This window comes from Oncorhynchus kisutch, linkage group LG4 (genome assembly GCF_002021735.2).
Source record: "Oncorhynchus kisutch isolate 150728-3 linkage group LG4, Okis_V2, whole genome shotgun sequence".
Taxonomy (NCBI): domain Eukaryota; kingdom Metazoa; phylum Chordata; class Actinopteri; order Salmoniformes; family Salmonidae; genus Oncorhynchus; species Oncorhynchus kisutch.
In genome coordinates this window covers 36,711,732-36,728,744 of record NC_034177.2, presented here as the reverse complement: position 1 = coordinate 36,728,744, position 17,013 = coordinate 36,711,732, and the positions used below count along the sequence as shown (strand labels likewise).

The 17,013-nt window shown below is 41.2% G+C and overlaps 1 protein-coding gene across 1 annotated transcript; it reads left to right on the top strand.

Moving 5' to 3' along the window:
* Window positions 1–707: 707 nt before the first annotated feature.
* Window positions 708–16,080, top strand: LOC109888681 (ETS homologous factor-like). The gene is made up of 9 exons (XM_020479849.2): window positions 708–973; window positions 9,962–10,067; window positions 10,263–10,520; window positions 10,860–10,916; window positions 14,429–14,470; window positions 14,574–14,636; window positions 15,191–15,220; window positions 15,374–15,569; window positions 15,664–16,080. Exons 2-9 carry the CDS (start codon window positions 9,971–9,973, stop codon window positions 15,761–15,763), a joined length of 843 nt encoding a protein of 280 aa, XP_020335438.1. The 5' UTR covers window positions 708–973; window positions 9,962–9,970; the 3' UTR covers window positions 15,764–16,080.
* Window positions 16,081–17,013: the final 933 nt, after the last annotated feature.

The window sequence follows — 17,013 nt, the reverse complement described above, 5'->3', positions numbered from 1 at the left end:
TGCCATGTTATCTGGCAGGACCAGCTACAATTTAGCTTTCTGTAACATGCAAGTAAATCGACAACTGTTTAACTCTAAATGTTTAACTTTAAATGCTTGGAAGTGTGTGTGTGCGTGTGCGTGTGCACGTGCGTGCATGTGTGTGTGTGTGTATGCACCACACTTTGACCAACTGGGGACATTTTGTTAGTCCCCATTGTTAAGTTCATGTTTTCAGTATCCCTATATTTCTGTTATTACGGTGCTATCACTCTGTTATTAGTACGCCTGCGTGGTAATTTCACTGTTGATGGACCTGACCTGAGTGCAATGGCAACCATGTACTGTGGAAATACAGTCTAGTAAATGTTGACTGACCTAGTTGTTGTGTAATTTTAAGTGAGCACCCACAAGGTCAAATGTTATTTCTAGTGGGTCTAGGGTTAAGGCTAGAATTAGTGTTAGGGTTAGAATTAGGTTTAGGAGCTAGGGTTAGGTTTAGGGTTAGGTTTTTGGGTTTAGGTTATGGTTATATTTTTTTTTATTTTGAATGGAACTGATTTGTGGCCCCCCACAAGGTTAGTTTTACAAGTGTGTGTGAGAGTGAGTGAGTGAGTGAGTGAGAGCTGGAGAGAGAGAGGGAACAGAGTGAAAGTAAAAGCTATGACAGGTGTGTGCTGTTATTCACTCCGTCACCCAAATCCAAATTACTAACTTGCATGAACTTACCCTCGTAGCCAATTGGAGAGAGATAAGGAGAGGACAAGGAAGCTGACAGCATAAAATACCCACTGCTGGAGCAGCACCTTGGTGTGTGTGGGCAAGCACTTTTTGCTAGCACTAGCACTGACAACAACACTTCACCCACCTGTGTACAGAAGCACAGCTACTGTAGCTACCCACCTAAAGTCATCTGAGAGAAGAACGAGCGAGAGAGAGAGAGACAACACACCCATTGAACACAGGCCTGGTCGGACTCCATTCCACAGCTCTGGTAGGAAAACATGCTAAGCATTGTTAGGCAACCAGATTTGCTCCTGTTGTTAGTTGCTGTTATAATGACTGAATGGAGTGAAATCAATCTAATGTCAAATGGCTGGGCATAGGAATGAATGGGTGTTTTCATTAATCAGACAGTAGGTATTTTAACTGTAACAAAGCAATGTAGGCATTACTTTAATTGTCTTTTCAAACTAGATTGTGCTTGTTTGGATTCATGTGTCTAACTGTGTCAAGCTTTGATTGCCAGCAATGCTTCTTCAACTTTTTCAAGCATGACATAAAACTTTTAAAGAGCTGTTCATACGGTGTTAAAGAAGATGACTGATTTAAAATAATTGTGCGGCTTGCTTTTGAATTCCTGAAGAGAAAGGCATATGCGTTGGTTTACAAGGTAAACGTGGTCATGGGCAAATCAACAGTGCCAGTCAAAAGTTTGGACAGACCTACTCATTTACTTCATATTGACTATTTTCTACATTGCAGATTAATAGTAAATAACACACATGGGATCATGTAGTAACCAAAAATCAAATCAAAATATTTTATATGGAATATTCTTCAATTCATCTCAAATTTGGACTCATCAGACCAAAGGACAGATTTCTACCTGTCTAATGACCATTGCTTGAGTTTCTTGGCTCAAGCAAGTCTCTTCTTACTTTTGGTGTCCTTTAGTAGTGGTTTCTTTGCAGCAATTTGACCTTGAAGAAACTTTCAAAGTTCTTGAAATTTTCAGAATTGACTGACCTTCATGTCTTAAAATTAAACGAGGTATGATGGACTGTCATTTCTCTTTGCTTTTTTGAGCTGTTCTTGCCATAACATGGACTTGGACTTTTACCAGATAGGTCTATCTTCTGTATACCACCCCTACCTTGTCACAACACAATTGATGAGCTCAAATGCATTAAGAAGGAAAGAAATTCCACAAATTAAGTTAACAATGCCCATATGTTAATTGAAATGCATTCAAGGTGACTACCTCGTGAAGCTGGTTGAGAGAATAACAACAGCGTGCAAAGTTGTCATCAAGGCAAAGGGTGGCTACTTTGAAGACTCTCCAATTTAAAATATATATTGATTTGTTTAACCCTTTTTTGGTTACTATTTGATTCCAAATGTGTTATTTCATAGTTTTGATGTCTTCACTATTATTCTACAACGTAAGGGATCTGTTTTGCTTTGAGAAAAAAACTGCCCCTTTGAAAGAGACGTACAACAAAATGCTGGTCAGCTCTTTTTATACCACATAAATATGCAAAATATTTTTTCTGAACCTCAATGTCAAAACAAACTTCTAAAATGAGCAACATATATTATTCATGTTTTCAAATGATTATCCATAACGTTCTATTGATTATATTCCAGCACGCTCTTGGAAAATGTTATGAAGCAATGCTGTTTGAATCTGTTTCAGCACTGTCTGTAGGTCTCAATGTCATGTTTGACATTGGCCGTTACTTATTCAGTGGGGAGAACAAGTATTTGATACATTACCGATTTTGCAGGTTTTCCTACTTACAAAGCATGTAGAGGTCTGTAATTTTTATCATAGGTACATTTCAACTGTAAGAGACAGAATCTAAAACAAAATCCAGAAAATCACATTGTATGATTTTTAAGTAATTAGTTTGCATTTTATTGCATGACATAAGTATTTGATACATCAGAAAAGCAGAACTTAATATTTGGTACAGAAACCTTTGTTTGCAATTCCAGAGATCATACATTTTCTATAGTTCTTGACCAGGTTTCCACACACTGCAGCAGGGATTTTGGCCCACTCCTCCATACAGACCTCCAGATCCTTCAGGTTTCGGGGCTGTCGCTTGGCAATACGGACTTTCAGCTCCCTCCAAAGATTTTCTATTGGGTTCAGGTCTGGAGACTGGCTAGGCCACTCCAGGACCTTGAGATGCTTCTTACGGAGCCACTCCTTAGTTGCCCTGGCCGTGTATTTTGGGTCGTTGTCATGCTGGAAGACCCAGCCACGACCCATCTTCAATGCTCTTACTGAGGGAAGGAGATTGTTGGCCAAGATCTCGCGAAACATGGCCCCATCCATCCTCCCCTGAATATGGTGCAGTCATCCTGTCCCCTTTGCAGAAAACTTCGAAAGGTTTCGAAAGGTTGGCAGAAAACTTCGAAAGATTTCGAAAGGTTGGCAGGACAGGAAAATGTTCCAATTCACACACTTATCAAGAGAACATCAATGGTCATCTCTACTGTCTCTGATCTTGTGGACTCACTAAAAACAAATGCTATGTTTGTAAAATATGTCTGAGTGTTGGAGTGTGCCCCTGGCTATCCGTAAAAAAAGTATTTAAAAAACACATGCCGTCTGGTTTGCTTAACATAAGGAATTATTTTTACTTTTACTTTTGATACTTAAGTATTTTTTGCAATTACTATGTACTTTAAAACTAAAGTATATTTAAAATAATTGTAGACTTTTACTGAAGTAGTATTTAACTAGGTAACTTTCACTTTTACTTGAGTCATTTTGAGTCATTGTCTATTAAGGTATCTTTTCTTTCACTCAAGTATAACAGTTGGGTACTTTCAACCACTGCTGTTTTGTTTTAGGTTGAATGACTGTACCTGATTACAACCTACTCTACAGTAATCACCTAGCATTGGTTGTAACTTGCATCAGTTGATATAAAACTCCACCGTGTATCTGTCCTCAGACACTTCAGAGCCAGAAAAGAGTGACCTGCCTGCACTTGCTTGTTGCTTACCTGAAGTGACATTGATCAGTGATCGTACTATTGTCTGTTCACTTCCTTCATCTTTAAGTCTAATTATGTTATGAAACTTTGTTTATTTGGTGATATGCACAGCCAGTGAATATTGATCAGAGGTGAGTTTCCAAAGCGCTTTGTCTAGCTAACATGGAACTTTATGACTCATCCCTGAATAGCACACACCATGTATCGTTAACAAGTTAACCTTCAACCGTCCAGGAGACTATAGAAAATTGAAACTACGACCTGATGATAGCATGTCCCTAACTAAACATCCAGGAATACAATGCCAGCAGTCTACTCACATGTACAGTATTTAGGCTGCTTAGACTAGACAGCAGGCAAACAGACAGTAGACTGCACTGATGGTAACCTAAAGCGTAACCTAAAGCGTACATTTGGCAAGGCTTGGCAAGATGTCAATAGGATCTAGGCCATATACCTCTAGTGAAAATCATACTCAGGGATCTTGACTCAAGTTCTTGGGAAACTGGTTCTGGATTGAGGAAGACAGTATAATTTATTATTAATAAATGTTTTGCTTATTCTTTGGTTATTGTATGTTTTTTTCACTGTTCAAACTTTATGGTGGGTTGCGACTCAAAAGAAACCTCAATTGCTTGGTCACGAAACAGAAAAGTTTGGAAACCCCTGGACTCGACAAACACTAAAATATGTGACAAAGTCATTGCAAGTACTGTGGTGCAACCACTCCGCCTTCCTCTTATATACTCGTCACAGGCCTCAGTGCCGACCTCCAACTTGAATAATGTATACTGAACGAAACAATGAATGCAACATGCAACAATTTCAAAGATTTTATTGAGCTACAGTTCATATAAGGAAATAGATTCCTTTGGCCCTAATCTATGGATTTCACATGACTGGACAGGTGCGCAATGGGGAGCCAGGCCCAGCCAATCAGAATGACTTTTTCCCCACAAAAGGGCTTTATTACAGACATAAATACACCTCAGCACATAGTATATATTTACATATTGAATGCAAATATGGTTGTGGTGAACGGTTTTCTCAACAACAGTTCAATGAACGTAACCATGTTGTTGACCCACTATGGCCAACACTTCACGGGCAGTCAAGGGAGTGATATGGAGTAGAGTATACCATGGTTCACATACAGTACTGTAGCACTACTGTCTTTCTATAAATATTCACTAGTGTTATTTATGTTGCATTTACTTTTACAATGGCACTTCAATTCTTTGGACCTTCATTAACTTGTTTGTCAACTTTTAACGTGAAATTAAAGTCAAAATGGGGCCAACCAACTTGCTGGTAGAGAATGCAGTGATTAGCACAAAAATTGTTGCCCGTAATAAAGTGCAGTGCGTTATGATAAACTGCATCTAATGGCTTTAAAGAAGTGGCAGCTGTGTCCATATAGATGATGTCGCCATAGTGTAGGACCGATGGGAACATTGACATTTTCAGTACTCATTTCTGGTCAATAAAGTATTTGTATAATACAATGAAGGAAGACTGTAGTATAGATAGAGCCTTTTCAACCGTGGGGGCAATAGCATACACAACAGTATCATCGGCATACAAGTTTAGGTCACATTTTTTTTACGATGGTCGATAGTTAATGTTAACAGTACAACGCAGAGGACCCAGAATCGACCACTGCAGGACTCCTTCTGTAAGGGAACCTGATTTAACACCATCAGTAGATATACATCGAGTTCTATCTGTCAAGCAATTTTTAAGCCAATTACATGCAACCTGGTCTAGGCCAATTGAGGAAAGCCTCTGAATTAGCAATGAGTGATCAACAGTTTCAAAAGCCTTTGACAGGTCAATGAAGAGGGCAGAATAATGTAGATTTTTATCCATGCAGGTAACCACATCATTTATACCTAGGGATGAAGCAGAGATGGTGCTATGACCTGATCAAAAACCTGAATGATGAACACTATACTGTGTATAAAAAATTGTGGACACCCCTTCAAATTAGTGGATTGGACTATTTCAGACACACTGTTGCTGACAGGTGTATAAAATCGAGCACGCAGTCATGCAATCTCCATGCTCAAACATTTGCAGTAGAATGGCCTTTCTAAAGAGCAACAAGCTCACAGAATGGGTTCACCGAGTGCTGAAGCACGTAGTGCTGTCCTCAGTTCCAACACTCACTAGTGAGTTCCAAACTGCCTCTGGAAACAACGTCAGCACAAGAACTGTGGTGTAAAGCTCATCGCCATTGGAATCTGGAGCAGTGGAAACGTGTTCTCTCGAGTGATGAATCACGCTTCACCGTCTGGAAGTCCGAAGGATGAATCTGGGTTTGGCGGAAGCCAGGGGAACGTTACCTACCCCAATGCACAGTGCCAACTGTAAAGTTTGGTGGAGGACGAATAACGGTCTGTAGCTATTTTTCATGGTTCCAACTAGGCCCCTTAGTTCAAGTGATTGGAAATCTTAATGCTACATCATACAATGACATTCTACACAAATCTGTGCTTCCAACTTTGTGGCAACAGTTTAAGGAAGGCCCTTTCCTGTTTCAGCATGACAATGCCCCGTGCACAAAGCGAGGTCCATACAGAAATGGTTTCTCGATCGGTGTGGAAGAATTTGATTGGCCTAAACAGAGCCCTGACCTCAACCTCATCGGACACCTTTGGGATGAATCAGAATGCTGACTGCTTGCCAGGCCTAATTGCCCAACATCATTGCCAGACCTTGCTAATGCTCTTGTGTCTGAATGGAAGCAGGTCCTAGCAACAATGTTCCAAATTCTAGTGGAAAGCATTCCCAGAATAGTGGAGCCTGTTATAGCAGTAAATTGAGCACCAACTCATAATTAATGCAAATGGTCTTGGAATGAGATGTTCGACGAGCAGGTGTCCACATACTTTTCGTCATGTAGTGATAACAAAGATAACAAAGATCTTAGCTGAGAATGAATCAAGGATTCTAATATTTTAGCTTGGCAAGAAAGATTAGAAATAGGCCGCAACCTTTGTGAAGGGAAAGTACATGGGCCGCCTTCCAAACACCGGGAGTATCACATCATTGAACGTAACTAACCCCATTCATTCTACCATCAGAAAAACAAATAGGCATACAGTGCAATCAGAAAGTATTCAGACCCCTTGACTTTTCTTTTTTTTAATCACTCATTAATCTGCACACAATACCCATAATGATGAAGCAAAAAAACTGTTTTTTTTACAAATGTATTGAAGTAAATAAAAAACAAACACCTTATTTACATAAGCATTCAGACAAGCATTAATTTACATAAGCATTCAGGTTTGTCCTGTTTCCATTTATAATCCTTGAGATGTTTCTACAACTTGGAGTTAACTTGCACCCTTAACTTGCACCCTTGTGGGGCCCCAGTGTTGAGGATCAGCGGGGAGGAGATGTTGTTGCCTACCCTCACCACCTGGGGGCGGCCCATCAGGAAGTCCAGTACCCAGTTGCACAGGGCGGGGTCGAGACCCAGGGTCTCGAGCTTGATGATGAGCTTGGAGGGTACTATGGTGTTAAATGCCGAGCTGTAGTCGATGAACAGCATTCTCACATAGATATTCCTCTTGTCCAGATGGGTTAGGGCAGTGTGGTTGAGATTGCATCGTCTGTGGACCTATTTGAGCGGTAAGCAAATTGGAGTGGGTCTAGGGTGTCAGGTAGGGTGGGGGTGATATGGTCCTTGACTAGTCTCTCAAAGCACTTCATGATGACGGAAGTGAGTGTTATGGGGCGGTAGTCGTTTAGCTCAGTTACCTTAGCTTTCTTGGGAACAGGAACAATGGTGGCCCTCTTGAAGCATGTGGGAACAACCGTCTGGGATAGGGATTGATTGAATATGTCCGTAAACACACCAGCCAGCTGGTCTGCGCATGCTCTGAGGGAGCGGCTGGGGATGCCGTCTGGGCCTGCAGCCTTGTGAGGGTTAACACGTTTAAATGTTTTACTCACCTCGGCTGCAGTGAAGGAGAGGCTGCATGTTTTGGTTGCAGGCCGTGTCAGTGGCACTGTATTGTCCTCAAAGCGGGCAAAAAAGTTATTTAGTCTGCCTGGGAGCAAGACATCCTGGTCCATGACGGGGCTGGTTTTCTTTTTGTAATCCGTGATTGACTGTAGACCCTGCCACATACCTCTTGTGTCTGAGCCGTTGAATTGAGATTCTACTTTGTCTCTATACTGACGCTTAGCGTGTTTGATTGCCTTGCGGAGGGAATAGCTGCACTGTTTGTATTTGGTCATGTTTCCGGTCACCTTGCCCTGATTAAAAGCAGTGGTTCACGCTTTCAGTTTCACGCGAATGCTGCCGTCAATCCACGGTTTCTGGTTTGGGAATGTTTTAATCGTTGCTATGGGAACGACATCTTCAGCGCACGTTCTAATGAACTCGCACACCGAATCAGCGTATTCGTCAATGTTGTTGTCTGACGCAATACGAAACATATCCCAGTCCACGTGATGGAAGCAGTCTTGGAGTGTGGAATCAGATTGGTCGGACCAGCGTTGAACAGACCTCAGCGTGGGAGCTTCTTGTTTTAGTTTCTGTCTGTAGGCAGGGATCAACAAAATGGAGTCGTGGTCAGCTTTTCAGAAAGGAGGGCGGGGCAGGGCCTTATATGCGTCGCAGAAGTTAGAATAGCAGTGATCCAAGGTTTTGCCAGCCCTGGTTGCGCAATCGATATGCTGATACAATTTAGGGAGTCTTGTTTTCAGATTGGCCTTGTTGAAATCCCCAGCTACAATGTATGGATGTATGGATTCCAGTTTGCAAAGAGTCAAATAAAGTTCGTTCAGAGCCATCGATGTGTCTGCTTGGGGGGGAATATACGGCTTTGATTATAATCAAAGAGAATTCCCTTGGTAGATAATGCGGTCGACATTTGATTGTGAGGAATTCTAAATCAGGTGAACAGAAGGATTTGAGTTCCTGTATGCTTTTGTGACCACACCACGTCTCGTTAGCCATGTGCATGTCAGAGCAAAAACCAAGCCATGAGGTTGAAGGAATTGTCCGTGGAGCTCAGAGACATGATTTTGTCGAGGCACAGATCTGGGGAAGGGTACTAAACAATGTCTGTTGCATTGAAGGTCTCCAAGAACACAGTGGCCTATATTATTCTTAAATAGAAGAAGTTTGGAACCAACAAGAATCTTCCTAACTGAGCAATCAAGGGAGAAGGGCCTTCGTCAGGGAGGTGACCAAGAACTCAATGGTCATTCTAACAGAGCTTCAGAGTTCGTCTGTAGAAATGTGAAACCTTCCAGAAGGACAACCATCTCTGCAGCACTCCACCAATCAGGCCTTTATGGTAGAGTGGCCAGACGGAAGCCACTCCTCAGTAAAAGGCACATGACAGCATGCTTAGAGTTTGCCAAAAGGCACCTAAAGACTATCAGACCATGAGAAACAAGATTCTCTGGTCTGATGAAACCAAGATTGAACTCTTTGGCCTGAATGCCAAGCATCATGTCTGGAGGAAACCTGGTGAAGCGTGGTTGTGGTAGCAACATGCTGTGGGGATGTTTTTCAACAGCAGGGACTGGACTAGTCATGATCGAGGGAAAGATGATGGAGCAAAGTACAGAGAGATCCTTAGGTGGCCCAGCCAGAGCCCGGACTTGAATACGATTGAACATCTCTGGAGAGACCTGAAAATAGATGTGCTGCAACGCTCGCCATCCAACCTGACAGAGCTTGAGAGGATCTGCAGAGAAGAATGGGAGAAACTCCCCAAATACAGGTGTGCCAAGCTTGTAGCATCATATCCAAGAAGACTCGAGGCTGCGATAACTCCCTAAGGTGATTCAATTAAATTCTAAGGGTCTGAATACTTATGTAAATGTGATATCATTTTTTATTTATTGTTAATTTGCAGAAAATTCTAAAAACCTGTTTTTAATTTGTTATTATGGGGTATTGTGTGTAGATTGATGAGGGGACAAAAACAATTTAATACATAAGGCTGTAGCGTAACAAATTTTGGAATTCAACGGGTCTGAATACTTTCCGAATGCACTGTGTATGTATGCAAAATAGACACCCACACTCTCCCTATACTAACTCTTGCACTTTCACAACTGTCAATGTTGTAATTTAGAAATATCTCATTTGCAAACATCTCAACTCACTATGGGGAATAACACTGTCTATGTGCACTGTGTGTGATTACATGGCAGCCTACCAATCACCTTGTTTGGGGTTTTACTCCCTACTGACTGTACGTGTCTTTCTCCCCCAGCTCTGGACCATGGTCCGTCATACCACCTGTATCATGAGCATCCCTTCCACTGCCAGCATTGAGAGCCAGCTGCCCACAACATGGAGCTCCTACCCCTGCCCAGACAGTGAGGACTTGTTTGGTTACTCAATGGCTCTTTCAGTAAATTGCTCTGCTGGTTTAATTATTTACAAGTACCTGGGTTAGCCAGAGTTAATATTTTTTCACAAAACCCCCAGCACACTCGAAGATTAAATATTTGATATGCTACTCACAGCTATTACAAAACGCACCTAATCTCTGTCTTCAACCCTATCCCCAGTTTCCACAGTGATGCCCGGTTACACCAGTCGCCTGTGGTCCCAGGACTACAAGCCTCAGTATTGGTCAAAGTACCTGGTGTGGCAGTGGCTGCAGCAGATGGTGGACATGCACCAGATTGACACTGCAAGCATCCACTTCCAGAACTTTGACGTGGACGGCCATCAACTGTGCAGCATGACCTACCAGGACTTCACACGGGCCGCGGGCACCGTGGGGCCTATCCTCTACCAAAGCCTCAACGAGCTCAAATGGAGGGGTAGGTTCACACATTGGACAAAGCTGTAACGTCCTCTGTTATTGTTAGTGTCTTATGTTAATCAGAATGGAGGCCAGGTCTGGCCATGTATTGTAAAAACATACTGTTAGTGATACATTTGGTCTTCAGATTTTTGAATGTAGTATTTAATTTCAACATGATTTGAGTTGGTTAGAAAACCACAAACAAACAAGAACAGACAGTTGAACCAGTGTACGGTGGAAGGATCAAGAATTTAAGCATCAAGTTTGACTACATGCAACACAAAATAAAGAAGGGTGTTGTTACTGTCAGTGAAATAACAATGACCTCTTGTTTCTCCATGTCATCCCTACACAGGGCAGTATCCTGGAGTGGAGTTTAACCCACTGGACATTATCAAATCAGAGCCAGATGGTAAGAGCTGTCAAAAGCACACAAACCCAGAGAGGATGTAGTACATTGTTTTCACGTCCTTTATTCAAAATGCACTGTTGTATGCTTATAAAATTGTACTTAATAAAGTTATAGAATATATACAATGCTTCAGACCCTCTTAGAGAACGGGGAGTCTATAGAGACTCTAGATCAGGGTTCCCAAACTGGCGGGCCTTGTGCTGGATTTGGCCTGTGGGTGGTTTTATTTGGCCCTAACCCTAACCCTAACCCTAACAACCAAAAAATAATAATGTTTTGTTGAATTTACATTGTTGGAATTAAAAGACTAAAAACAACATAAAAGCGGTTCCAAGTGATTTTAATTTGGAAATATTTCCCCAAGCATTCACACGCATAATAGAGAGACATATGTGATCGTATACAAATAATAATAATGAATAATTGATTGGATTTATAAAGCACTTTTCTACCAACTGAGGTACTCAAAGCGCTTTGCATACAGTAGTAGGGGGAAACTCAACTCACCTCATCCTCCATCAATGTGTAGCACCCACTTCAGTTATGCACGGCGACCATTTTGTACTAGAACTCTCACCACACATCAGTTATCATGTGGAGAGGTGAGGAGTGATATATGCCAATTAAGAATGAGGAGGATGATTAGGTGGCCATGATGGAATGTGGCCAGGTTGAGAATTTAGCCATAACACCGGGGTGAACACCTCTACTTTTACAATAACCACCATGGGAATTTAAATGACTACAGAGTGTCAGCACAACCGTTTTAACATCCTGTCCAAAAGACAGCACCATAAACAGGACAATATTCCCAAATGTAATCAAGGTTTGAAATTATGTCCGTATGGGAGTTGCAACGATGGGACAAGTCTAACTACCAACTGGATATCATGAAAATTGAAAATTGATTTTTTTTTAATGAAATCAGTTGTTTGAAATCATTATGTTTTAGACAAATATATCTGTTTAGGCTTCTGCGGTCAATTTGCGGTCTAAGAATATACAGCACTATTCAAAAGTTTGGACACACCTTCTCATTCAAGGGTTTTTCTTTATATATTCTACATTTTGGTGAAGACATCAAAACTATGAAATAACACATATGGAATCATATAGTAACAAAAAAGTATATAATATATTTTAGATTATTCAAGGTAGACATGCTTTGCCTTGATAACAGCTTGCACAATCTTGGCATTCTCTCAATCAGCTTCACCTGGAATGCTTTCCCAACCGTCTTCAAGGAGTTCCCACATATGCTGAGCACTTGTTGGCTGCTCTTCCTTCACTCTGCGGTCCAACTCATCCCAAGCCATTCATTTAGGTTGAGTTCGGGTGATTGTGGAAGCCAGGTCATCTGATGCAGCACTCCATTCCTCTCCTTCTTGGTCAAATAGCCCTTACACAGCCTGGAGGTGTGTTTTAGGCCATTTTCCTGTTGAAAAACAAATGATAGTCCCACTAAGCGCAAACGAGATGAGATGGTGTATTGCTGCAGAATGCTGTGGTAGTCATGCTGGTTAAGTGTGCCTTGAATTGTAAATAAATCAAATCAAATGTATTTATATAGCCCTTCGTACATCAGCTGATATCTCAAAGTGCTGTACAGAAACCCAGCCTAAAACCCCAAACAGCAAGCAATGCAGGTGTAGAAGCACGGTGGCTAGGAAAAACTCCCTAGAAAGGCCAAAACCTAGGAAGAAACCTAGAGAGAAACCAGGCTATGTGGGGTGGCCAGTCCTCTTCTGGCTGTGCCGGGTGGAGATTATAACAGAACATGGCCAAGATGTTCAAATGTTCATAAATGACCAGCATGGTCATATAATAATAAGGCAGAACAGTTGAAACTGGAGCAGCAGCACGGTCAGATGGACTGGGGACAGCAAGGAGTCATCATGTCAGGTAGTCCTTGGGCATGGTCCTAGGGCTCAGGTCCTCCGAGAGAGAAAAAAAAAGAGAGAATTAGAGAGAGCATATGTGGGGTGGCCAGTCCTCTTCTGGCTGTGCCGGGTGGAGATTATAACAGAACATGGCCAAGATGTTCAAATGTTCATAAATGACCAGCATGTTCGAATAATAAGAAGGCAGAACAGTTGAAACTGGAGCAGCAGCACGGCCAGGTGGACTGGGGACAGCAAGGAGTCATCATGTCAGGTAATCCTGGGGCATGGTCCTAGGGCTCAGGTCCTCCGAGAGAGAGAAAGAAAGAGAGAAGGAGAGAATTAGAGAACGCACACTTAGATTCATACAGGACACCGAATAGGACAGGAGAAGTACTCCAGATATAACAAACTGACCCTAGCCCCCCGACACATAAACTACTGCAGCATAAATACTGGAGGCTGAGACAGGAGGGGTCAGGAGACACTGTGGACCCATCCGAGGACACCCCCGGACAGGGCCAAACAGGAAGGATATAACCCCACCCACTTTGCCAAAGCACAGCCCCCACACCACCAACACCAGAAAAGCACCCCCACACTATAACACCTCCTCATCCATGCATCATGGTGGGAACTACACACACAGAGATCATCCGTTCACCTACTCTGTGTCTTCCAAAGACATTGCGGTTGGAACCAAAAATCTCAAATTTGGACTCATCAGACCTAAGGACAGATTTCCACCGGTCTAATGTCCATTGCTTGTGTTTCTTGGCCCAAGCAAGTCTCTTATTATTGGTGTCCTTTAGTAGTGATTTCTTTGCTTCTTCTGATTCACACAGTCGATGTTGAGATACGTCTGTTACTTGAACTCTGTGAAGCATTTATTTGGGATGCAATTTCTGAGGTTGGTAACTAACTTATCCTCTGCAACAGAGGTAACTCTGGGTCTTCCTTTCCTGTGGCGGTCCTCATGAGAGCCAGTTTCATCATAGCTCTCGATGATTTTTGCAACAAACTTTCAAAGTTCTTGAAATGTTCCACATTGACTGACCTTCATGCCTTAAAGTACTAATGGACTGTCATTGTATTCTTATTTCAGCTGTTCTTGCCATAATATTTACTTGGTCTTTTACCAAATACGGCTATCTTCTGTATACCACCCCTACCTTGTCACAACACAACTGATTGGCTCAAACGCAGTAAATAATTAAAGAAATTCCACAAAATAACTTTTAACAAGGCACACCGGTTAACTGAAATGCATTCCAGGTGACTACCTCATGAAGCTGGTTAAATACTGCCAAGAGTATGCGAAGCTGTCAAAGCATAGCGTAGCTACTTTGAAGAATCTGAAATAGAAAATAGATTTTGATTTGTTTAGCACTTTTTTGATTACTACATGATTCCGTATGTTATTTCATAATTCTGATGTCTTCACTATTATTCTACAATGTTGAAAATAGTAAAAAGAAAAGAAAAAACCTGGAATCAGTAGGTGTCCACACTTTTGACTGTTTTACTGTATATTTATAAATAATCTAGTCTGTGATTTCAATAAACTCTTGATATGTTACTTTATGCCTCTCATTAAGTAAGTGTAAGCTTTATGTGCTCTCCTCTCCTCAGATTTCCCTTGTCCATTCCCAGAACCTAGCATATATCCTGCAGGTAGGTACCACATTGGAATGGATAGGAGAGACTTAAAAATGCAACATTTTAACTAACTTACGGACAGCATCATTTTTTATATGTTGATGTCTTTACTTTTTAGACATTTTTGATCCCTCATCTCAATGTCTTGCACCTGTGGCATCACCCACTACCTCAAGTCCAGGTAAAGGATGAGGACTGAAAACCTATAAACATTATGTAAACAAAGACATTGGAACAAGACCCAAGCCTTGAGAGACTTAGATCTAGATCTACAGTAGCCTAGTCCCCAAATAAATTATTGCTGCACCAATGCAAATTTGAAACATAAGACATCATTGAGCAAAGTGGCAATTCAAGGCTATTGAAGTCCATGAACCATCAGTAAGTGACAGTTTTGGGAATGGGCCAGCTGAGTTTACTCCTTCACTAAACAATGCCACTGAGCAAACAATGTATGACGATACAACTGAACAAACTAATCCTGTAAATGTTTCCCACACCCATGTAATTGTACAGTATTGGGTTCCATAGTATGAATATGGGTTGCGTAAGACAGCGGTACAAGTGTTAAACACGTATGGGTTAAAGCTCTGTTTGATTAGTTGGTTGGACTACTATGATGCTAGACCCACTAGTGAGTTTGATTGTCACATGTACCAAATATATTGAATGTCTTCATTTTAATTTGTTGTGAGCATCTGCTTAATGACCATGTGTCTATTAATTTATTTTCAGACCGTCACCCTCATCAGATGAAAAAACACAGTGAGTAGTATTTATCATCTTCAATACAATCGCTCATTATCTTTTAATGTAAATGCTCAATCAGATGATGGCTACATGCTGAATGTTTTGCCTATGCTATAACTGATGTGCAGTAGATTGTTCTAATGCCACCACTCATGTGTTTCTCCTCAGACCCCCGGGGGACCCACCTGTGGGAGTTCATTAGGGACATTCTGCTGAACCCAGAGCGGAACTCAGGCCTGCTCAAGTGGGAGGACCGGACAGATGGCGTGTTCCGTTTCCTCAAGTCAGAGGCTGTTGCTCAGCTGTGGGGCAAGAAGAAGAACAACAGCAGCATGACCTACGAGAAGCTCAGCCGAGCTATGAGGTAAAGACTGAAGGGATTTGGGTGTTTTGATGTATATTTCCTGGTTCGCATCTTAAGAAGGCAGTAATTTTGGCTGTTCCATTAACCTTTCCAGATATTACTACAAACGGGAAATCCTGGAACACGTGGATGGCCGAAGGCTGGTCTACAAGTTTGGGAAAAATGCACAAGGATGGAGGGAGTCAGAAAAGTAAAAGAGTCTGGAGGACACCTCTCCACTATTTTGTGCCTTTTTTTTTGCCTGTCTATTTATGTTTGTTTTTTATTTTAATGTGTCACTGTGATGTTTTACTATGTCGTTGTTTTACAAAGAGGAGCAAAATGCCTTGTTGCAACTCTTGACATTTGTGGGAGTTTTTGTATGATATGTTTACATTTGGTTAAGCAAGACTACATTTTACATTTAATTGCTTACCCAGCTAGCACATAAATGTTCTAAGAACCAAATGTTTCTTAGAGCTTGGTGACAGCGGGGTTGTCATATGGTTATTTTGCATACAACCTTCCTACAACTTTCTGGGAATGGTGCAGGATAGTTGCTTGACTGTGGAACATTTTCGGCACATTTAAGGAACTTGTTTTTTTTTTTGAATAATCTTGGTATTTCATTACTTTAACTGAATGTTTCCTAAAAGTTCAAACATGGTTGGATTTAATGTCAATTTTGGTAATGTTCTAGGAATGTTCTCCAACTAGTTTGACATTGGGAATGTTCTCAAATAGTTCAGAGAATATTAAGAAACAACAGTCTTCTGTGGGATTTTCAGTACTTCAGCATAATGTTTTCTGCAGGTTTCCTCATGGTTATTTTTAAAGTCATGTTCTCAGAACGTTAAAATAATGTTCCATAAAAACCACAAGAACATTAGTAACATTCAAATTACTTTCTAAGAATGCTATTTAAAAACATTTCATTCTTAGCATCAACAAAACTCTTTATCCTCTATCTTGTTAAGTGTGTTCAGGTGTGTTGGCCTCGCCCACTTATTGGTCACACCTGATCTTTATTAATGCTTGTTTCCTTTCAAATGGGGTCTGTTTGAATAGACTAAAATGAACATGGCATGCTAGCTCCATCCTGGTTGCGCAGTGGAGTAATTCCATGGATAGAGAACCGAAGACTATAGGTACTGAATTTCACTGACGTTGTGCCACAACAAAAAATACATGTGTTTGCAAATTAATTTCTGTGTCCTATCTAGGGTTGCAAAGGGAGGGTATTTTACTGGAAACTTTCAATTATGTAATCTACCACAAGATACTGTATCTACTGGTCTTTTGGGGGTATTTCATAATATCACCGGTGTCTGTAATTCTCTCTGTCCTGTTTTCTGGCCTTATCACATGGAAAATATATGAAATAATTAAATACAATTATTTAAAAATAAAATGAATGAGAAAGCTGTGAAATATCATCCTAAATATAAACCATCTAACTTAGTGA

What these genes read in the sequence shown, in the direction of transcription:
- LOC109888681 (XM_020479849.2), top strand. Translation starts at nt 9,971, where the DNA reads ATGGTCCGTCATACCACCTGTATCATGAGCATCCCTTCCACTGCCAGC. An exon ending in ACCCACTACCTCAAGTCCAG is followed by an intron (nt 14,637 to 15,190) that starts GTAAAGGATGAG and finishes ATTTATTTTCAG; the next exon opens with ACCGTCACCCTCATCAGATG. An exon ending in AAGCTCAGCCGAGCTATGAG is followed by an intron (nt 15,570 to 15,663) that starts GTAAAGACTGAA and finishes TAACCTTTCCAG; the next exon opens with ATATTACTACAAACGGGAAA.